This window comes from Microplitis demolitor, chromosome 7 (genome assembly GCF_026212275.2).
Source record: "Microplitis demolitor isolate Queensland-Clemson2020A chromosome 7, iyMicDemo2.1a, whole genome shotgun sequence".
NCBI classification, from domain to species: domain Eukaryota; kingdom Metazoa; phylum Arthropoda; class Insecta; order Hymenoptera; family Braconidae; genus Microplitis; species Microplitis demolitor.
Genome location: NC_068551.1, coordinates 2,171,523 through 2,195,124, shown reverse-complemented (window position 1 = coordinate 2,195,124; position 23,602 = coordinate 2,171,523). Strand labels below are relative to the sequence as shown.

The window sequence follows — 23,602 nt, the reverse complement described above, 5'->3', positions numbered from 1 at the left end:
AGTTCATTAAAATTTTATTAATTAATAATATAATTTTGTATTAGAGCTTATGTTAAAAATTCAAACGAAAATTATTAGAAAGTATTAAAAAAATAATAAAAGCGTTTAGTAAAAGCAGTAATACAAAAAATATATCAAATTTTGATATGAAGTTTAACTTCATTTAATTACTTGTTAAAATAATAGAGCGGATTTGATTTCCATGGGGTTTTAAAAGTAAAAAGAAATTGAAATTGTGATGAAAAATTACTAGATTTAATATCAACATTTTTTCAGCTCATAATTTAAAAAAAAAATTTAATCAAGATCTTATTTTTAAAATTTTATTCTCGGTACAACAACTGAAGCATACGAATCTTTTTTTTTTTTTTAAGCTACGGACAGTCAATCTAATGATTCAAAAAAATGTAGTAGAGGTAAATAAAATTGTTGATCAATACAGTCTAATATATTTTTTAAAGAATAATTATAATCACTTGATCTATTATTCTTTTTATGACTTAATGTATTATATTATTTAAGTAAATAATTAAAATTCAACGTAAGATAGGAGACCCAGTACCCAATCACTCCTGAGTTTGTAGATCTATATTTATTAAATATATAGATATCTGAATATATGAAGTTTACTTCACAAGGTAAAAAAATAAATTAATAATGAAAAAAAAGTAGGATAAACATTATTTATTTAACGTAAATAAAATATTTTATAAACAAATTTATAAAATAATGTTTATTTTTTGTATCCGCAACTGAACCGACGTCCACGGGCTCTTTCAAATTTCCTGCCCTTAGAACGTACTAATGGTTTTGCATGCGAGTGTGGAACACCAGGAGCTGGCCCAAAGTGTTTCACAGCTTCCCTGGCATTACGACGTCCTTGCATAAGAACAGTTTTACTTCCAGTGGGTGATCTCAATGCCAATTCATCAAAAGTTATTACTTCACCTCCAGCTTTGATGATACGTCCACGTGCCTTGTCAGTGACTCGGAGCGCGCATACCTAGATTACAAACAAAACTAATTAACAATTCTTATATTATTGGGTTTAAAAAATATGTTGACATGCTTACCGTCAATTTTGGACACTCGAAGATTCTTGAGTCATCAGTGACGGTGCCAACGATGACTGCAATGCAGTTTTCGCGATTAGGCTTCTTCATAAATCGCACAATACGGGCCAGTGAAATTGGAGGCTGGTTTATTCTGCTCATAAACAGGCGCTTGAGAATAATCTTGTTGAATTTCGATCCTGTACGTCGAGCCAAGAAACGGTACAGCTGTAATTCAAATTACTTTATTTAATTTTTATTTTATTAATTAAAAATTTGCTCGATAGATTTAATTGTCTAGTATTTTGTATCAGCCAGTATAAATGATCTTCAAATATATATAAAAGATCAGAATAGGAAAGCTGAATTTATTATAGCGAACATTCAAATTGGACCAGTTGTATTTTTAAAAAAACTGACACAGAGTGCAGTTCGCATCGAAAAAAATTTTAAAAATAAAATAACTAAATTATGGACACGTGCGCTAAATGTACTTAGTCGCTTAGTTATATATAAATGTATGAAGCTCACATATGATTTGTAATTCTAACCTCTAAATTGTAATTTGAAAATTACTCAGATTTGAGTAAAAATTACTTTGTTTTTTTTTTTTTTAAATTACTATTAAATAGTATTATATTTAATAGTAAAAAAATTGATAGTACCTTCACTTGAAGACGTAAATAGATATCCTGAGATCTAGGCTCCGTACGACGGACCTTGCGGTCATGTTTATGGTTGATGTCAATCCCCTGTAAAAAAATTAAATATAATTGTGATATGTAATGTTAAAAAAAAAATTCATTTTTTATAGAATTATTGGGGGTAATTAATTAAATAAATATTATTATCTTCGGAGGTATTTATGCGAATTATTTTTAAATAAACTCCGTACCATAATGACAATGTGGAGCGTTGCAGCAAAAAGGAACCACCAGGGTCGCTTTTGCCGTAACCTAAAAGTGTTTACATGAAAGTTGGACGATGCAGAGAGCGCCACTTCTTTTTTTTTAAATTAATCATTACATTCATTTATTTGCGTTCGAAATTCAGTAGTTGAATTTTCCAGTTTTTTTTTTTTAATTATTTTAATTAAAACAGAGGTAATAAATATGTAGCTTATATAATTAGGATTTAGGGAGTTAATTAAATATATTTATCTATTATGACAAGTCATGTATTTAAAATGACACTGAAAATAACAGACATCAGAAATTTTTTTAATTCTTATAAAGTTACTTGTAAGTAAAATAAAATTTTTTAAATATGTAGAAAAAGATTTTTTAAACCTTTTGATATGCCATTTTTCAAGTTTTTTTCTATAAATATTTTATTTGTTTATTTAAAAGAAATACATTTTTTCAATGCCTGTCACTTCATGAGTTTGAATGTAGCTGACAATTAGCAATTTTTCAAATTTTAAAACAAACAAATAAAATTTAAATGGAATAAAAATTTTAAAAATGCGCATTCAAGTAATTAAAAAATCAGTACGCGCATTATTTCAAATTTATTTACTCGCTTATTTAAGAGACATTTTTTCAAACCACGAGTATGAATGCAGCAGATATGAGACAAATTTTAAATTACAAATAAACGAATTAAACAATTAAAAATATAAAAATAAAAAAAATGCACATACTGATTTCAAATTTTATAAATGCGCATTTTTTAAATTTCATTCAATTTAAATTTACTTCACTTATTTCAAAATTTTAAAAATCCACAATTGTCAGCTACATTCACACTTATTTCAAACCGGGTTTTAATTAATATTGCTAATGTATACATTAATAATATCTAGATATACCAGCAATAATAATTCAAACCCGGTTTGAAAAACTGGCGCTAAAATTCATGAATTTTCTCATATTTCCAACATTTATACTCATGTGATATTCAGTACGTAATTAAAAATAAATATTTAATATAATTAAAAAAATTATTTATTTATACATCAATTCAATTCAATCAAATAAATAAACTATACATTTATTTAATAAAAAACAACTTTTGTTAAAACTTAATTATTTTTTTCGGTTTTTCAGATTCAGAAGCTGCGGGCTTCTTATTATCAACCCCATCAATGGTTTCTACTGAATCAACATCAGCGATAGTATTCAAAGTTATCTTAGCTCCTTCCTTTTGTGAAGTCAACTCTGGACAGTCTTTCTTCAGATGAGTGACGTCACCGCAAATCTTACAAGCTCCTCCCTGGGGATAGAGACCTTTAGGATTATCAGGACACTGCTTGGCGATGTGACCTTGTTCTCGACAAATAAAGCAAGTAGCAAACCGAAATTCTTCTTTTTTATAGACTTTACACTCGAAATGCGTGTGCTCAGTCGAGCCACACTTGAAGCAGATTCCTGTGGCAGCTTCTTCGCGGCCCAGCTCCGGACAGTCCGACAAATTGTGGCCCGCTTTCCGACAATGGAAGCAGACATTCTTACGAATGCGTGCGAGAGCTTTCTCAGCTTTACGTCTCTCTAATTTCATAGCTCTGTCAATTTCTGATTTAGGAATTCCATTGATTACCATTTTCTCCCTCAGTTCTTTCAAACGATCCGCGTCGTCTTTTCTCACTGGAAACCCATCGTACAACACGATATCCACTTCCATGCCATTGATTATCACCCTCTGGGCACCTGGCTCTGGTTTTCTCCGTTTGTGCTCCAAATTATCTCGTACTTTCCCCGGTCGCTGATTCTTTACACTCTGGTTAAATCTTTTATCCCGATAATTGTTCGGATAATTATTATTTTCAGTCTTAGGTTTAGAGTCTCGCGGTTTTCCAAACTTAATGTCAGCGTTCCAGTCATTGCCTTCGACATCAAAACTTATTGGTGTATTTACTTCTTTATTTTCACCATTTTCATTCTTTATTTTATTTTTCCTATTGCGTTTCTGCCGCTTGCTGAGTTTAACACCAGTTTTATTTTTTTCTTTTGTATTTTCTTCACTTTTTTCATCACCAGCTTTATCAGTCGCTTCAGAATTTTCCGTCTTGGAAATAGGTTTATTTTTTTTCTTCTTTTTCATTTTGGGAACATTTTCCTCGATAGATTTGTTTGCTACGTCACCAGTTTCTGCTTCAACTAATTTTCTTTTACGAGTTTTATTAGGCTTGGATTTATCAGCTTTGGGTTCATCAGACTTAGATTTGTCGAGCTTTGATTTGTCAGCTGGTACAGAACTGTCATTACCGTTTTCCTTTTTACTATTTACTCGTTTTTTCGGAGACTTTTTATCAGCTTTCACACTGACATTTTTCTTAACATTCTTGGAAGATTTATCAGTATCGAACTCTGCCCAATCATTATTATTAACTACTGTGTCACAGTAATAAGGATCGTCTTTCTCCTTCAATAATTCCTTGGCATTTTTAGGTTTTTGGGAATTTTCTTTCCCACTTGCGGTGGCAGTTTCTATCTGCTGCTTCATCACGTGCCATGGTGTTGCTTCAGCAGGTAGACGTTCGTTCGATGCCTTGGAACCTTTTGCACGTGCGTACCTTGTCATCTAAAAAAATTATATTTTTAAAAAATAAATTCTATCATTAATTTTAAATTATAATTAATTAATTAATTTGTCATACGTACGATTATTAAGATTTTTTGTAGAAAAAAAATTAACTAATTTATTTAAATACTTGATGTTGATCAATATTGAATGCGACTTCCAACCTCGTGGATGAGTTACAACATAACCTCACTAACATAAATACTCATATGTTTTCGTAACTCGTTTTCTGTTGATCTGCACATGCGTTGTAATGAAAATTGAATGAATTCGAAAACTACTTGCTCGAAGTTTTTTCAAAATAATTTTATTTTCGCACTTTTGATAAAAATTAAATGATACTGAAGTTAGCTGACGTTTAATAATTTATGAGTTTAGTTATTATTTTAATTAATAAGTTTATACTCTACTCGTTATCGGACAGACTCAAAATGTAAGACCTCGTGTCAAAAATTTAATCTTTCAGAGCTAAGAAAAAAAATATTTACAAGGCTTTTTTTTATTAATATTCATAAATTATATATTTATAATATAAATTTTTATGTATTTTTTACAGCATTAAAAAATATATCTAATTACAAATATATATGCTCAAATTATTCAAAAAATTATCGAGCTCGACTTAGATATAATCTACATATATTAATCACAGTTTTTTTTTCTATAAACATTTTTAAATAAATCAAATCAATTAATAATAATAACAATAATATTAATAATAATAACAATAATAATAATTGTAATATCAGTGTGGTGTCTTGTTACGTAGGTTCGAGTGTCGGCTATGAGTATATTATTATTAATCATACTCGTAATAATTAAGTGCCCGAGGAACTCTTCGAAGCATTGGAACATCGTATGCAAGATAGAAGAATGCGTTGGCAATGTGTCCGAATGCGCGCCACCAGGCATTTATTTTGTATCGAATTTCTTTCATGATGGGGAATCCAGATCGTCGTCTTGGTGGTTCAGGATTTCTGGTAAGTAATATATAAACATATACAATTATTTTAATAATTATCGGTTAGTAAATAAGTACACTGTAAAAAAATTGCAGATTAAATCTAGAGTGAATCTTCTCGAGTAAAATTCTCTTTAAATGGAAGTTTAATTTAATATTTAAACTCCAAATCGGAGTGAATACGGATTTTAAAAAAATCCAGATCACTCCGAAATCACTTCTCTGGAAAAATAAACATTCTATTGACTCCGTGTGCGCAGTGATTTTTTTTCAACCTCCGGAAGTCCGAGTGATTAAATGAATTTGAATTTAAATGAAATTTGTAATCACTCTAAATTCGCTCCCGATTTTTTACAATGTAGAGCTGCCTTCAAAGTAAGAAATCGAACTTTTTTTTTGGCGGGTTGATGATGCAAAATTATAGTTAATAAATTAGTAGACTTACTTATGAATAATTTCCAAATTTTCTCTAGATTGATTTGTATAAGTATACATATAACAAGATGGATAAGCACTAGTAGTAGTTACTTCATGTAATTTACCACAAGAAACCGATACACTGCGATCTTTAGTGAGCGTAACTTTGTCCGTAGAATCTTCATCAACATAAGTAACTTCTCCTTCTAAAATTGTCAACGAAATGTTGCTAAAGTCCTCACTGAAATAATTTTCTAACATCATTCCCGGGTAATCCGCGACGAAAAACACATCAGTAAAATTAGACCAGGAATAAACGTGTCTCGTTATTTCGTCCATTTTTTTTCTATAAGAGCTCAATTGCGTCAAAAGAGGCATGAGAAAACTGACGGGCTTGAAGGGATGCCAGTCTACTGTCAGCATGTCTACATCCGGGTTGAAAATTCGCTGCTGGAATCTCCCGTTCAATGAGCAGCGGACATCAATATAAATACTCAGATTATTGGAAATCTGCGACCACTCCCTTAAGCTTCCCGAGTTTTTACCATAAGCGGTCTTCAGAACTTCCTTCTTTCTGCGAAGCAGATTATTTTTCAGACACTGCGCGTACTGGATCGCCATGTCCCCGTGTTTTGACCACTTGTCATTCTGGACCCAGGCACGGGGGTCTACAAAGTGGTCTTCATTTTTTTCATTATCGTGGACGCGAACTACAATCAGTACCGTGTCCCAGGAATGGACCATCATGTCCCAAGAATATCCATACAGACCAGGTGTCCAGTTGTTGTAGCCCTTTGTAATGAAATGCGAGTATGGTAAGAAAAATTGTAGAAAAATATGGACCAGTAATAAGGAGACAACAAATTTTTGTTTCTTTGTTGGTTTAAAATTTTTCACTTCTAAATTTAGTCCAGAAATTTTTGATCCCGAGTTTTCAGTTTCATTTTCACGGAACATATTCCCATCAGATGTAAATTTGTCTTCATTTTTTTGATGATCAGTTGCAAAATTTGTACCATTATTTTGATTAGATGAACTAGAATCACATTCTCCATTAATTGACGATATTTTGAATTTTTTGATAAATTTTCTTGGCCAGTCAACGCGACAGAAAAGTGGCATCGTCGCTAAACAAACATAAGGAAACATCCCAATACTGAAGAGTCTTGAGTTCATTAAATGAAAAGCTGTGCAGAAAATCATTGCGGGAATTCTTGTCTTGTCGAAGAGCATCCAGAAGCCGACGGTGAGGTCGAAGATAAATCCAAACCAGTGGACGATAAAAAAATCCGTTTGCTCGGTTGTGAGGAACATTTTGAAGGGGTCGAACACCCAGTGTTCTGATAAGTTGGTCATTGAGTAACCATCCAACCATTCTTTGCTTGATTTCTTCAGTCCGGCTAAGAAATACAGCGCGAAGAATTGGAATTTTATTATGAAGTAATTCCAGAGAGGAATTGATTGGTTTTGATTTTGGTCTTCGTTTTGTTTGTAAACCACCGCGTCGAGGGAGAAGTATCGATTGGCTTGGGTTCCCCACAGCAACAGTGTTACAACTCCATAAAGATAGCTGTGATTATTCCAGAAACTTTTGTCTAGAAGAAATATGTACCAGTAGGGAATGAGGAAGCAGGCGCAGGCGAGCTTGAAGCAGAACCCGAGCATGATTCCAAAGGCTCCGAGCCACATTACTGTGAATAGAAGGATCATCCAGGGTAAACTTAGTGGTTGCATTCCGTGTATTAAAGGAAAATGACAGCTGTATGGATCTCCCCATTTCAAGTCTATATCTGCTAAACCTCGTTCTTCAACTACATCCAGTACCATACATAATCCTGTAATTATTTTTTTGCTCATTAAATTTATTAGTCTTTTCAACATTTAAAGCAAAGCAGAAAAATTTATGATACTGGTTAGCCGACGTTTAATAATTTTTGGATTTTTTTTTGACTGATAAATTATAAAAAAAAAAATATTTGAAAAAATTGCACCTATAGTTTTTTAAATTTTCTACATGTGCATTTTTTTATTTTTTTGTAATTGATTCGTTGGAAAAAAATCCGAAAATTGTTGATAGTCTGTTAACTTCAGGATCACGAAAAATTGGACAGATTCAAATTTAAAATTTATAATTTTTCTTGTTTTCACTTTTTGATTTTATTAAACATATAAAAAAAAAAATTCCAGTACTAATTTATCTCTCCCTTAATTTGAGTCAAAATTTTCCAATTCTTGCTTGATTTAAAATCAAAATTATCTAATTTTCTAATGAAAAAAAAGTTTTCGATTTACCAAATAACGCGCGAGCGACTCCAAGACTCGCAGGGTCCGTTGGCCGGTACAAAAGTCTCACAAAATTGTCAAAACTCTTCAGATCACTCCAACTAAACCCGCAACAATTTTCAAATTTATCTTTAAACAAAACAAATTTATTTTTAATTACGTCTTTAACTTTCTCATAATAATTAACATTTTTTACTTCTGTTTCTTCATTCGAATTTTCATTTCGCTGTATTTGTTCAGCTGATTTTTTTTCCTTAACGCCAAGGATTTTAGTTTTTTTTGTCATAATTTATTCATAGATATCTGAAAATAAAGATTGCATATAAAAATAACTATAATGACCGTCAATTACTAATGAGAAACATTGTATGAAAAATATATATGTACATAAAGTAATTTATGATATTGAAAGATTGCACAAGATGCATAGTTGTGACTTATGGGCAATTGACATTTTTACCTTCCCTATTACTCATTGACTGTAAACTCGCGTGACAATTGTATATAATATAAGTACAAGAACGTGTGTGTCATTTAATTCCGTGATTTGTAATGACATATATATCTAAGTTAGCAGCACGTGTAAGGGGTTATGAGTGTGTACAGTCGTCGGTGTAATTTAACTACTGTAGTGATTTCTTTGAATTTTTTTTTATGCATCAAATTTTTTAAATTTCAAAAAACCAAAAAAAATAAACAAAATTTTATCAATAAAAATTTAAAAAAAAAATCGACTTCCGTATAAAAATATTCAAAAGTTCAATGAACTTTTATTGGAGTAATTTTTTTGTTTACTTTTTTCTAAGCGCAATTTTAAATTCATTACTAAGACAAATGACAATTTTATTAAAATTAATTTTTTGTCAACAGGTCAATTCTCATGGAAAGATAAATTTCAAATAAAATAAACGTAAATTAGTAGTTATTATAAATAATTACTGTAATTACCTGGATACACTTCAATTTACGAAAGCAAATAATCGGACACGGCGATATAGTGAATGTTTAAAAACTAACTATGGTATGGTATCGTCTGGAGCCGTCTCTAAACTGTGTAGAGGTTTCGCGAGACGAGCAGCCGGCGTCCGAGGCAGATGAATCAGTAGCGTCACGTCGCCGCGGCAACGTCGTCTGACTATTGACCCGCGCCCGCGCAACTGTATGTTATCGTCTCTGCACTTTTTTGCACTTGCCGTTCTATCGATGAATTTTCTTTGCATGCTGCTCTCGCCTCCTCTATTGCCATTGTCTTCTAGCTATTGAGTTACGAAGAAAATGAACAATCGTTTACTCAGATTACCTTCGATGCTTATCAGCATTTTTCACATAACTTACTTTTTTAATCCAACATATACTCATACTCTTCATATTTTTTTTAATACATTTATTAGTACAATTAAATTTGTCTAGACTTCGTATTAAAGTACTCGCTCTCAAAAGCTAATTTTTTTTTTCAGGCCCAATCGTTCGGAGTGCTTAGATTTTTTTATAAAGAACCGAGAGCTAAATGACACTGGAGATAAAAAAAAATTGACTCAGTGATGTGTCAAATAAATGTCTTAGTAAAATATATACGCAAACGAGAACCCTTTAGTCACTTGGTTTGACAAAACTTAAGTTCTATTGTCGATTAATTTCCTCTGGCTTATTGACAAAGTTCAAAGCTCCGGATGAATATTTGCTTAACTATAAATATCATACGGAATATCTGAGTGCACCACCTGGAACAAAATTATTGCGGGTCTATTTGCTCGGCTATTTATCACGGTTTATTATTTTCTATTGTCATAAGTTATGCATGTATATGTATATATAAGCGTGTGCCAGGTTTAAAATCATTGTCGTCAACGCGTCGTCTTTGACATGTAGGGTAAATGCTGACGATTACTACAAGGGCTCACAAAACACTAAATTTAATATACGAAACCATGTCCGATCGTATTTGCATATTGTATTTTAGATGCTCTTTCATATGTTTTAAAAAAAACTATAATACCCTCCCTCGAGTATTGAATTTCGAGATCCTTTTAATCGTGCCTTGAAAATTTACCTTTTGTTTAATAAGAAAATGGTTTTTTTTTAAACTTTTATTCAAATTTATTGGAGTAAAGCCAGAAAAAAATAATAAACAGTTGCACTTCCGAGTCAGGGTGTTTTGGAGGCAACAAAAAAAAACTTTGGGCTCGTTTACTGTTGCATTACCCTACGTCCAATAAATGTATTTGTGAGCGTAATATTTCACTGTCCCCCGCGGCTCGCGAGGGTCCTCGTTTTCCAGAGCGGGAGGGGAACAACAATGGAACCCTTTACCGAGCCCCTAGCACCCAGCCAACATCCCATACATCATCATTCATGGAGAGAAAAAAGCCAAGGGGCACCTTGTACATTAAACTACCAGGGAGACTCGAAAGACCGGCTTACACCATTGCCTTTAAAGCTCTGCTCACTACTGGTACCCGCTTTTTTATTTATTATTATTTTTTGCATCATCAACTTGCCCATTTAAAATAATACTTAAAGAATTTAACAACTGCCTCTGAATTTTCCTTACAATAAATTTAACTTTGACACATTTGGAAAATATTTATTTTTATCTTTACCTGATTTAGTTTTCTTTATTTCCCAGGACCTGCCACGCCCGGAATGGAGACCAAGACCCAGACCGGGACCGAGAACAACAGCAAAACTTGGGGTCGGGGGCAAAGTAAATAGTGACAAGCAAAAATTAATAAAAAGGGGTTAAGTGAAGAAATAATGTTTGTTTTTTATATTTTAGATGTCAATAGATCTAGCAAAAGATGTCAATGCATCGATCAAAGTTTGTTTAATGTTGGAGCACCATCGGGATAACGAGCGTGGTCCTGTTGGTTTAATCTGGCTCTTTGAAATTTGAAGGCAACCCCTTATGCATGTCACAGCACGGGTGACTGATTGTAAAACCATGGAGTAACCCACAGAAGGGTTGGAGATACCGGAGTAACGGTGCAGGGCAATGAGAGATGAGAGTTTAAAATTAATCCTTGTAATCGACGTGTAATCCTTTAAAATCCCGTGACGAATATTCTTTGGGGCACGTGGTCAGTATCTTCATGGTGGTGAGTTTATTTATTTATTTTTATTATAAGTTTTACGGTGGAATTTTATTTGTAAAAGTTTCGTTATCAGCTGCTCTTAATTTTTAAAAATCATTTCGCGAGAATATATGCAAAGAGAGCTCGTAATTAATTTCCGTACTCACTATAAATGTCAAAGTATCAAAGACCTATGCTCATTATCTATTAATAATTTTTTTTTTAATTAATATTTTATGAAACTCACCTTGGAAGTGAAAAAAATATTAAATCATTCACTCCACGTTCACTCCGCAAATTTTTTACAGCATATATATTGTAGAATTTAATATAATAAATTGCATGTTTAATATTCAGTATGTTAGCATAATTCGCGATGCAGTCTTCCAGACATTGAACTTAAGGAAAATTATTAACAGCTGAGTTGCCGATGACGAGGTTGAAGCTCGGATTAAAACCGTAACCAGCTGATACATAAAATCGATTTATAAATGAAATTTATTGATGATGGTATTAGCGACTCGTTAGCATTCGTATATAGATTATATATAATCAACTATGTGAGTTGATAATCTGAGGAACAGGATTAACTCCCCTTACATTCTTACCTTGGCACCCTTCATCGTCATCCACCCTCATTTATTTTCTATCTACATTTTGCGTCAATCCTATTCTCCGAGGGCGTTCGAACGGAAAGACGTTCGGGGACAGCTTTTTGGCTATTGGGGGCAGGTATAAAAAAAATTTTTAGTGTCACTGTTGGGGGTCTGGTGAAAAGGAGACATTTTGTAGGTCTGTGCTCTGTGCTAAATTTTTGTAGCTCTTGGGAATTCGAGATCTGCCGAAGATGTAAAAAATATTTGAGGACCCGTCTCTTGGGACGGGTTTCTTGTCGAGGGCTGGGATGTAAGAGGGTGAAAATTTGTTCCCTTGTTCGCATATTACCTCGAGTGGACAGAAAAAAGTTTAATGAAAATATTGATAGATATAGAGGGGATGGTTTGTAATAAAATACAGAGACAATGACGGGTTTGTGTTTATTTATTTAGTTTTTTTTAGTTCATGCTCGGGCTATTGTCCTTTATAAAGTGCATGTGTGTTTAAAAATATGAAGAAGCCATGCGTAGAGCTATTGTTATTCTTGGCATGTATTATTTTTATCAGAAGCAACTGTTTCACTTGCGATGATGGTCCACTTAATTCTGAAGAGCCTAGTCTGTACCGACGATCAACGATCTATGCAGCCAATGATGGAGCATCTGCACAATTCAACTTATCCAATGAATCTTCAATAGTTGAATGCCCGTCTAACCGGCTGGAAATCCTTGACACGAGATCAATTATCTTCAGTATCCATTTTGTTTGAAATTAAATTATTTATAAAAAAAATTCTTACTCTAAAATACCCTCGTGATATTTTTTAAAATAATATTCAGGAAATTTTATTTTCAAATCTACAGGCGCGTCTTGTAGATTTTTGCTTAAAAAAAAATTTTAATAGTCATAGATTATTTTTGAATTTTTTAAATTTCCCGCATTTATCAGAAAAAATTTAAAAAAATCTAATTAAATATTATGGCTTAGTTTAATGATTTCCTTTGAGAAATTATGGCCAATAAAAATAATAATTCATCATGACATTGTATTTTATTACAAAATCTATTTTTGTAACTTTTTTTATAAATCTCTTGGTGCAATGATTGTTCTTACGTCGTAAAAAGATAATGATCATGAACGAAGGGAGTATGAACTTCCCTGGAGACATGAGTTTATACATTCTCAATTCTCGTGTAGTTGCTCATCCCCCGTACAGAACAAAGGATACATTTCCAGCCATAACCATAAGACTAGGGAGCCGATAAAATTAATATTTTTTTCTTTAAAGTCTCCGATAGATCTAATAGCCCGCTCATTCCCTCCTCTTCAGCCGACTAGTAATTCCTGGGCAAACTGCGCGCGGTACTTAAAAAATAAAATGGTGGCCAGATCGTAGTGGATATGAGTCTGATGGGGGATTCATTGACGTCCTTTGATCCAAGATAAGTGAAACAATGAAATGATAGCCGTACTGAAAATATAATACAATATATATATGTATGTATTAAAGATGGTGGCATAGGGAACAGCAAAGGGAATTAATGCAGTGCAGGAGATTTTGATCAAATCATTGTTAATAGTTCTGTATGACACAAAAGGGGATTCTTCACTTCTATCAGGACTCTGTGCTCGAAAATCGTGGCGTTAACGTCAAAAGGCGTTATCCGCCTCGATAAACTCACCTGGCTTTTTTTTAAACTCTACCATTCATTCAAACCACTAATGAGTTACTTAATAATTTTTTAATGTATATATTTATATATATATACATATATAATATATCAGATTAGATTCAAAACATGTCAATCAAAATTCGTTACAATAAAAAAAAATAAAACCACTCGAAAGCGCATATATATTTTATCAGTGACTCAGCTTATTTGCGAGGCGAAAAAAAAAAATTATCATGGTCGCTGATATGTTGATGTTTGAATTGGGTTTATTAAAGTTCTGAGTGACGTAATTGATGAGATAAATAACTAGCGACTGATGCCGAGGGCTATTCACGTGGTGCGTAAATATTTGCCGGGTTGTTCAACATTTAAATATCCCAAGGCGGTACTTAAATTAAGCAGTCCGGTTTTAATTTTTAGGAATAACAAAGAAAACTAAAAATTTATTTAACGCATGACATGTCATTAGCAAATTAGATTACTGTGAATTACCGGTCTTGCATGCTATTATGTAACATACTAAGTATGTAATGCAAATGTCCCACGGCGGGTTGTAGTTGCTATCAATACCCTGGGGAAGGACACGTGCGAGGGCGTGAAGTCGCGGTTTCAATGCCGGAGTACACGCGTTCCGAATTACGCAAAAAGCTTTAACTGATAGATCACTCAAAAGCTATGATATCTCAATTATGGATAACACTTGGCACGTGTCGATTACCGATTTCACACTACGCCTCAAGTTCTTCTTACTTTAGACACGTGGCTTGAGTCTTTTGGCCTATATATTTATTCATAAATGTATGAAGGCAGGGATGATAATGATAGTGATAATAATAGTAATAGGAATAATGATTGAAGAAAAATCGGATGTGATATTTGGTAAATAGGGAAGACTGGGGCACGACGGTCCACCTGAGCCGCTAATTATTTTTTAGAATAGTCTTGACCAGTAGTGAAATATAAAAAAATTTTGAAAATATCGGAGATGTAAATGCAAACTGGTGGTCCATATAACCCGGGATGTCTTGTATATACATTAAAAATTTTTGTCGACACATGACGCGACTTTTTTATATTTATTTACTCAGAGCCGTGGGAAGCACTAATGGACTATTTTTTAGCCGAGTTTTTTGTGGAACTTAAAGACACTCGAGATGACACGCGACTAGATAGGATTATTATTTTATTATATTTTCTTTGGGATGCGCACAAGCGATATCATATCAATATTTAATCCTAAAAAAGTATCAGTATCTCTTTGGTTAAAAGTGTTGTAATAATAAGGGACTGTGTGATATCAGAGAAAGCGTTGGGACGTTACCGAAGTACGTGGTTACGCACGTGCTGGACACGCGGCAACACACCCGGTTGATAAATGTTTCGTCAATTATCTGCACACTTAATTTTATGAGTACTGTTGTGTCATCTGGAACTATCTGTTTAAATACATCTTTTTATAAATTATTTAAACTTCTTTTAGTTTAAATTCCCTGTTTTTTCCCGCTCAAAACTAATTTAATTTTAATTTCAAAACAAAACTCAAAAATTTGTAATAGGGTTCATTTTAAATAATAGGAGCCTTTATTTATTTAAAATTAGTAATTCATTTTTAAAATTTCATAAGACCAAATTTGAAAAATTTATTTTTTAAAAATACGCGCTTTGAATTTTTTTTTTTAACGCGTGCTCGAATTTAAACATATGTAATATTTTCATATACATATATATATATATATATATATATATATATATATATATATATATATATATCTAAATTTAAAATTTCTTTGATGAATATTTTTCCGAAGGTTACAGAATAATTATAAAAGAAAACCGATTTTTTTGATCAGAAGTAACACCCTCCGAATTTGTAATTTTTCAAAAACAAATATATATAAAAGCATATGACATTATTCTTTCACGATTCGTTGTATCAAGTTATGTCAAATGAAACTTAAATAGCTTGAAATTACACGAGCGGGTGGTTTGACTGTACGATCCACGTCGAATCGATTCGACGCTGCTCTTTGACATCGCTCGTACATAATTCTAGGTATTATACACACGATAACCAAAAAAAGTTTTCCACTCTTTAATCGAACCCTCTAATCTACAATAAAAATAAAATAAACTGTTAAAAAAAAAAGCAAAAAAAAAAAATCTTTATTTCATTCCGTAGGCTGCCGGATGTAGGAAATCAACCGAAGTTTCCGGCTATAAATAATATTTATTTAATTAGATACTACTATCGCTCCTCGAGTGGAATCACGGTGAATGTTTCCGCGTTTTAAAATATTAATAAAAATATTGTTGGGGTTCAGGAAATCCTGAGATCTCACGCTCAAGTTGATAAATTTGATATTTTATACAATGAAGCAAATAAAGGGAATTGTGTAAAATTTAAAAAAAAAAATAAATTTAGTGGGAACCGGCAGTTTATTACAAACGACACTCCAGCTCTGGATAGTCAAGAGCGCGAAAATCCTTGGGGGTAACTTATTGAGTCCCTTTGGAGCCTTTGAGGCTCTTTGACCGCCGAGGGTGGATTTCAAAGACGCCGCCGTCTTTGTCGCTAAGTAGCTGTGAAATCAGGCAACACACATTTGTAAACCGCCGCTACTTATATTACACATTTAACACATTTATTAACATCTATTACCACGAACACCTACCGCGTCTGCACTTCCAGAAACTAAAACCCCAATCCAAGCCGTGAGAAAGTCGCTCAATAAAAATACAAATAAAATTAAATTAAATGATCAATGAACCAAAGCTTTGATTTTAAAATATCATATATCTGAACTCACAAGTATATCAAGTGAACTTTAAATTTACTTAAAAATTAAATCCGTCTATTAAAAGCATCAGCAGATGATCCAACTCAAATACTATGACAGCCACACTTTTACTACCGCGAAAGCCCTTTTTTTTAAATAATCTCATCTTTGCATCCATTAAAAAATACAAAAACAATAATCGCGTATCCTTCAACTTGAATCTAACACTCTACCATAAAGTAATCACGCAACGCGATTGCAATCACGAACACGTCATTTCTGCATTCAGTGGCACTCAAATTTATTTACCTCCATTTTTTTTTTAAACTTTTCCATTGACTTGCTGTGATATTTTTTTTATTTTAATAACCGGTAGCATCTTTTGTCTAGAGTTTGAAATTATTTATTGTGTTTATATAAAATTTTCCGTTACGTTATGTGTAATATATAATTTTATTTAGCAGTTGATAATAAAATAACTGAAAAAAGTACCACTGCAATTCGTACTTACCCATACAAACACAAAGTGCATGAAAGTATGGACAGATGGTTGAGTCGTTGCCCCAATCCTTGGCTTCAAGTCTATTTCGTTGTACATGTATGTATGTGTGTATGTATATATATATATATATATATTATAGGGATATATATGAAGACTGAACCCCAAACAATAGTTAAATCAGGGTGTGGGTCCGTCGAGGGGTGCCGTGGGTGTTTAATGAGCTGCCGTATAACTTGAATATCAAGGGTATGGTACTACATATATATATATATATATATATATATATATATATATATATATATATATATATATATATAAAAACCAATACTAGGGCTTAGAATAGGAGCTACTATGTAGGATTCGTTGGGTGGCGATGACGATGACGAGAAAGTAAGGGGGTAGTACTGACGTTCGTGACGATCTGGCACTTGACTACTGCCGGTTCTGACCGTGTAAAGTGTTGAAATAACACACTTGTGTTTATCACTTTTCGGTTATTTATTTTTACCTTTTCATACTTTTTGAATAATGAATGGGACGTTGGTTCACGGAATCAGGGCTCGGTATTTTAATAGGAAGATATTGAGTTACCTGACCGCGAGACGTTCAAATTTATAAATTTAAAAATACATGTTGTATTATATTATATTTCTATTATCTGGGTAATTTTAAAATCGCAAAATATCCAAGGAATTAGTAACTTGAGACAGATTGATTCATAAAGCGATACATAATGGATTTGTAAAGTGAATTTTAATAACGAGGAAAAATTATTTCAAGTGTGTAACGCGCACTCAATGCTCGAGTACGTAAATTCGATACGGCCTTTCATCTACAAAATAACCTAGCCCCCGTTTTCTGCTCTTCTCTACTCTGGATCTCCAACTCTGGTCCCTGGCCCTGGCCCCTGATAAATCCTCAATGCGAGATAAAATCCACTCTGCTTGTAATCCAGCTTAAGTTTGCCCTAGCGGCCTAATAAAATGTTTTTTATCTTCGTCCTCGGCACCTATGTCGTGTTAAATATCATCGGTTTGTCCCGAGCCCCGAGTACAAGTCCAGGATCAGCTCCATCACTAATGTCAAATCTCTACTTTACATGGGATTAAAACAAGTAAATACTATTCCCGAAACTGTACTTCAGCATTTAAATTATGTTGATAAATACGAATGGACGGGGGATGTGGAAGTGAAGTTTGTAAATTGTTAAGTAGAGAGCACATGAGTCGTGGTCGGAAGCTGTATGCTCCAGAGGGTATTCTTCAAGTAAATTATAGTCTTGAATGGTGACACGGCGGGGGGTTGGTTGGCACGCGCACGTCAGCCTACACCTGCCCCCCGTAGACATCTGTCCCACTATATACCTATACCTATATATTATATATATAGTTCTATCGCGAAAGTCAAACTCATATACAACAATGTCCCTTATTGTCCTCATTTTTTCAGTAATAAAAATAATTAATGGTCAAGTACTAAAGAGCCTTTTTTTTATTTTCTATTCATTCAATTTAGTTTTTTTTTTTTTTTTAACCAGAACCCGGAAAAAAAAATTAAGTCTGTTTGCACAAAGGTATGAATTAAAGATGAAAAGAATTTTGATTCATGTCAAATAAAAAAGTGGAATTGGATTAAATTAATAAAGCAAACATGATTTCCATATTTACGGGAATTAGAAGAGTAGAATATCGTGACCGAATGTAGACTCTGTCAAAGGGACGACATATCCCTGCGGTGGTCTCTAAGCTCTTTGTTCGTGGTTTTAACAACAAAAGCCTGCAAATGCCTTGCAATGAAAAGCCGCGGCCACCCCCTTGCCACGAGTCTATTCTAAAAGATATTCAAACAGATGCGGAAATTTGATGCTGAAGATGCTTGTCGAAATTTATATTTTATCTACACAAGTCTTTTGCCAGACAAATCCCTATGAACCTAAAAAAATCCTATTGTCTATCCGTCATCATCATTATTATTATTATTATAATTACTCTTCATTCTTATCAAAACTTTATCTAAATAAAATCCAGCATTAACTCAGGCAAAAAATTTTTCCTAACAAGTCCGTGTCTCGATTTTCTATAAAATTTCTTAGATGAGTAGAAATTTTTTTTTGGCATAAGCTTAGAGTCATGATTTTTTGGAAAATTTCAGAATTCTGAAGCGGGTAGAAAAAATTTTAGTGATAGTTATGGTCATTAATCATCGATTAAGTGCTCAAAATTATTGGTCAGGGTAATTTTTATGAATTTCCATGAATTGGGGAAACTTTTTCCCCCAGTGGCTCATTTAGACTTGTCATTTTCTCTTTTTCATTCTCGTTCTTCACTAGACTAAATATATCTACTTTCAGTACAGTCGGTTTGTGTACGAGTGTTGGTTGATGTGCTTCTGTGCAGACCTCCCCTCGCAAGGGTCACCTATGCCACCAGTATGTCATTCTACAGACCAGCACCCCTGTACAATGAGCACACTGAATAGTACTAGTACTAGTACTAGTAGCAGTACCAGTACCAATACCAGTACCAGTACTAGTAGAGTACCAGCTCAGTTCAGATGCTCAGCGCTTTGTATTATTAGCAAGGATCGATATGCGCACTCGACGGTAACGACCATGCAGAGGTCGATCAACGCGAAATCACTGCCATTAACTAGACATTTGTGTTTGGCTAGAATTACTATCGATTTTTAATAGAAGGCTTCATTACCCCTCTTTTAAAAAATTTAAAAACCCCGTTTCTGAGTTCCAAAAAGTCAACTCTGGTCCTTATTTTTTATTTTGCTACATGTAAGTAAAAAAAAATATTATTGAAAAGACCCACTGCCGACGCCGTCTGTCACTTTTACAATGTATACACAAAGATATATCGTATTGAGGTATTAGTCGTTGTATGAATGAAATATAAACGAAAAGAGAGAATTTAGGGAAACGATTGAATCGTATGACCAACGGATTCGACACAGCTTGCAAGTTTGTTTGCAAATAGCTCTTTTATTCAAAATTAATCATCAGTCAAATTATTGTTATTAATTTTTGAGAAATTTTGTCATGTGTCCTTTTTTTATGAGCGTCAATGCAGCCGTCATCATCAGAAAAATTTTAAATTATTAATACATAGAGTAATTATTTAATAAAATATAATTTGAAAAAATGCACATTTAAGAAATTTTGAAATTAATAAGTGCATTTTTTTTAAATATTATTTTTTGAATTTTTTATTCTATATATTTATAATTTTAAATTCGTCTGATTCAATGCGCGCGAATGTGGCGAACATAAAAAAATTTTAAATTATTAATAAATAGAGTAAATATTTAATAAAATAAAATTTGAAAAAATGCGCATTTTAGAAATTTTGAAATTAACAAGTGCATTTTTTTTAAATATTATTTTTTAAATTATTTATTATATATATTTATAATTTTAAATTTGTCTGATTCAATGCGCGAATGTGGTGGACATAAAAAAATTTTAAATTATGAACAAATAGAGTAAATAATTTTAAAAAATAAAATTTGAAAAAATGCACATTTTAGAAATTTTGAAATTAATAAGTGCATTTTTTTTAAAATTATTTATTCTATATATTTATAATTTTAATTTTGTCTGATTCAATGCGCGAATGTGGCGGACACAAAAAAATTTTAAATTATGAATAAATAGAGTAAATAATTTTAAAAGATAAAATTTGAAAAAATGCGCAATTTAGAAATTTTGAAATTAATAAGTGCATTTTTTTAAATATTATTTTTTAAATTATTTACTTTATTTATTTATAATTTTAAATGTGTCTGCTACATTCATACTCTTTTTTTTTTTTTAATTTTAAATGCCGCCAAAAAAAAATGTTGTTATTTAATTTGAACTTTTGTTCAAAGTGTTTTGATCCGATAAAAAAGTCAAAAGTATTATTTTAAGGTTCAAGTAGGGGCGCCCTTGTTATGGAAATGTTTTCTTACAAATAATCGATGGGTTTTCTGTCGACGAAAATATTTTTAGCACCTGAATGATTGATCTGCTCAATTGGTCATACTTTATTTGACTTTATATATCTTATATATCTATATAAAGATGTATATGTATGTATTTTTTGAAAGTATTGTTAATATTAATATCAATTCGAATCGAAAATTGGATAAACATGATTTGAATGTAATCCAGAGGATTACATATCAACTGATGGTTTTGTGATCGCAAATAACAAACGGACAATTTGTGATACATCTGTCCTGCGGTGATTTTCTTCTTGAAAGTATAATAAGTGGCACGTGCCCCAGCAATGCCGGCACGTGTTATAAATTAACAGAATCCATTCCTGTAAAGTGGATTTTTTTATTTCTCAATTATAAACCAGAGTATTGGTAAAATATTACTTTATTTGTATAGCATAAAATTTATCTGTACAATATTTATTATTAATATATATATTTTCCCTGAATAGATAAATTTTAAGAGCACTGTTGTAGGCATTATCTTATCAATGTATAGTTAATCTAATTTTTTATTCTGATCAATGGCAAAATTATTTTTTTACTCATGCAAGTAAAAAAAAAAAAAAAAAGAAAAAAAACGAGATCATATATGATATTGATAACTTAAACATATGAGATAAATTTAAACTGTAAGAGCTAAAGTTTTTTACTTTGACTAGAAAATAAAAATGCAGTCTGATAAATTTGAACTTTAGTTGATCAGTAAAAATTAATTATTAATTAAACCTAATCTAATTATTAATATTTATATTTATGATGTATATAAATAAAATAATCTCTTACAAAGTAGATAACATGGACATTATTAAATATGTTAAGATAAAAACTGCACATTCATCATCAGTTCATCACAATTTAAACTCAGAGGCACTGATACATGTTGGTATGATGCCCGTTGAAGTGTGATTGGTTTATTTGGTGCTGATGAGGGACTGAGTACATCGACTGCTCGTAGCACTGGGTCTGGTACTGGACCGGAGGGCTGACACTCTGGTCGCTGTAGCAGTCGTACTCCTGCCACTCGGGTACGAATCGCTCTTGAGGGTATGGAAACGCGGGGTGACTGGGCCCAAGACGTTTCTGAGCGGCGACTGCACAGCTCCCGGTTGATGACGTTATCATGTTACCGTTCTCGCTGATGCTGACGGTGACGTTCCCGACGTTCACGGTTATTTCCCCGGCGTCGGTGTTTCCCAAGGTCTGGGACAGGGCCCAGATGTAGTTGTGGGCGAATCTCAGAGTTTCGATCTTGGTTAATTTTGTGTCTTCGGGAAATGTGGGCAGGGCCATGCGTAATCTTTCTAGGGCGTCATTTAATGTGTGCATTCGGTGACGTTCGCGGTCGTTTGCTTTCATTCTGCGGTTTCTTTTTAATTTTAATACCTGGAACATATTAATTATTTATGGTGTGATGAATAGAGTTTATTTGAATTTTATAGTTGCAAATTTTTCAAAATTTTTAGAAAAAAAAATGATGTTTTTTTAGACAAATTTTGGAGTAAAAAGATATTTGAAAATTTAAAAAAAAAATTGGACAGCATTCAGGCAAAAAAAATTTTAAATTAATTTTTGATAAGTTTCTGAAATGAAAAATATTTTAAATATTTTTTGGAGTAAAAAAATAAAATAAAATTTTGATCAATTTTTCATTTAAAAAATTCAGTCGAAATTTTTCTTGTGAATTTTTAAAATAAAAAAAAAAAAAATAAGGAATTTGAAAAATATTTTTGATAAAAAAAAAATTCCACTGTTTTCAGAAAAAAAAAAATTTGGTAAATCACTGAAGTAAAAAAATTTCAAATTTATTTCTAAAGTAATTGAACATAAAAAATTACCTGCGTCGGACTTTTACACCGCGTATTTCTAGTTTTCTTTTTCTTCTCTTCTTTAATCGCCGGAAACAAAGAATCAACTACCGAATTAATTTCATGTTTCGGTGACTCAAAACTAACATCAAATCCGGAGTCTGATGAGCTCGATAATTCATCAAAACCGTTTTCACTGCAGTATGAATACTCTGAAGACATTCTGAATAAACAAACAAACAAACAAACAATTAAATTACTTTAAACCAAAACTCATACAAAAAAAATAATCAGTTAAATGTTCACCAGCTTACATCAACAATCGGCACAACACTAAAAATAAGTAATACCGCGTATAAAGATCAAAATCACTGGTAGCTGACAACGAACCGATAAACTCGGGGTACAACTCGTCACTGCATGTGCTAAGGGTCTCTCGAGGAATATATATATACACGAGTAGCTCGAGGGTAGTTTATAGTACGCTACCCCCCTCCATAATCAACTACCGTTGGGGTACCCGTAAGCAGCGAGAGTTTTACCCTGTAATCGGCATCACGCAGTCTACAGAGGGGTCTTCGGTTTTTCTATACATAAATACATACATACATATATACATATATATACTTACATATCCCTCCTATCGTACTATATATCCACGTTCATACGTTTATAAGCGCGTGCCATACGTCGAAAAAATAAGTAGACGCCTCGTTTTGGGATTAGAGGTTTCCTGCACGATTTCACTGGCTTTTAGTCCAACAAACCACCTCAATGTTTCGATCGTAATTAATTCTTAATCATCTACCCCCTCGTTACTTACTGACTTTTGTCCAACTGAATAAAAAATTACTTTAAATAAACATAAAAAAAATTATCAGTGACTTTTACTTACGCGGTTTGATCGGGGCTTGGAATAAAAGTGAGTAAAAATACCTGGAGAAATAGAGTG

The 23,602-nt window shown here is 32.5% G+C and overlaps 4 protein-coding genes across 7 annotated transcripts; all 4 read right to left on the bottom strand.

Annotated features, from left to right (window-relative positions):
* Positions 1-669: 669 nt before the first annotated feature.
* LOC103571034 (60S ribosomal protein L18) lies at positions 670-2,029 on the bottom strand. The gene is made up of 4 exons (XM_008549004.3): positions 1,948-2,029; positions 1,718-1,804; positions 1,074-1,280; positions 670-1,003 (listed from the first exon to the last, which is right to left on the bottom strand). Exons 1-4 carry the CDS (start codon positions 1,948-1,950, stop codon positions 734-736), a joined length of 567 nt encoding a protein of 188 aa, XP_008547226.1. The 5' UTR covers positions 1,951-2,029; the 3' UTR covers positions 670-733.
* A 960-nt stretch (positions 2,030-2,989) lies between these two features.
* LOC103571033 (uncharacterized) lies at positions 2,990-4,784 on the bottom strand. Its single transcript, XM_008549003.3, has 2 exons — positions 4,655-4,784; positions 2,990-4,574 (listed from the first exon to the last, which is right to left on the bottom strand). The coding sequence occupies exon 2, from the start codon at positions 4,572-4,574 to the stop codon at positions 3,069-3,071; it is 1,506 nt and encodes a 501-aa protein (XP_008547225.1). The 5' UTR covers positions 4,655-4,784; the 3' UTR covers positions 2,990-3,068.
* A 412-nt stretch (positions 4,785-5,196) lies between these two features.
* On the bottom strand, positions 5,197-9,280 carry LOC103571031 (vitamin K-dependent gamma-carboxylase). Of its 4 annotated transcripts, none has more exons than XM_053740643.1 (4): positions 9,184-9,280; positions 8,245-8,538; positions 5,981-7,787; positions 5,197-5,551 (listed from the first exon to the last, which is right to left on the bottom strand). In XM_053740643.1, the coding sequence occupies exons 2-4, from the start codon at positions 8,519-8,521 to the stop codon at positions 5,374-5,376; spliced, it is 2,262 nt and encodes a 753-aa protein (XP_053596618.1). In that variant the 5' UTR covers positions 8,522-8,538; positions 9,184-9,280; the 3' UTR covers positions 5,197-5,373. The 4 variants fall into 4 exon arrangements, with proteins under 4 accessions (XP_053596618.1, XP_053596620.1, XP_053596619.1 ...); XM_053740645.1 differs by lacking the exon at positions 9,184-9,280 and having other exon boundaries at positions 8,245-8,364; positions 8,432-8,520; XM_053740644.1 differs by lacking the exon at positions 9,184-9,280 and having other exon boundaries at positions 8,245-8,336; positions 8,432-8,482.
* A 12,391-nt stretch (positions 9,281-21,671) lies between these two features.
* On the bottom strand, positions 21,672-23,047 carry LOC103571030 (helix-loop-helix protein ngn-1). The gene is made up of 3 exons (XM_008548999.1): positions 22,965-23,047; positions 22,681-22,873; positions 21,672-22,228 (listed from the first exon to the last, which is right to left on the bottom strand). Exons 2-3 carry the CDS (start codon positions 22,870-22,872, stop codon positions 21,707-21,709), a joined length of 714 nt encoding a protein of 237 aa, XP_008547221.1. The 5' UTR covers position 22,873; positions 22,965-23,047; the 3' UTR covers positions 21,672-21,706.
* Positions 23,048-23,602: the final 555 nt, after the last annotated feature.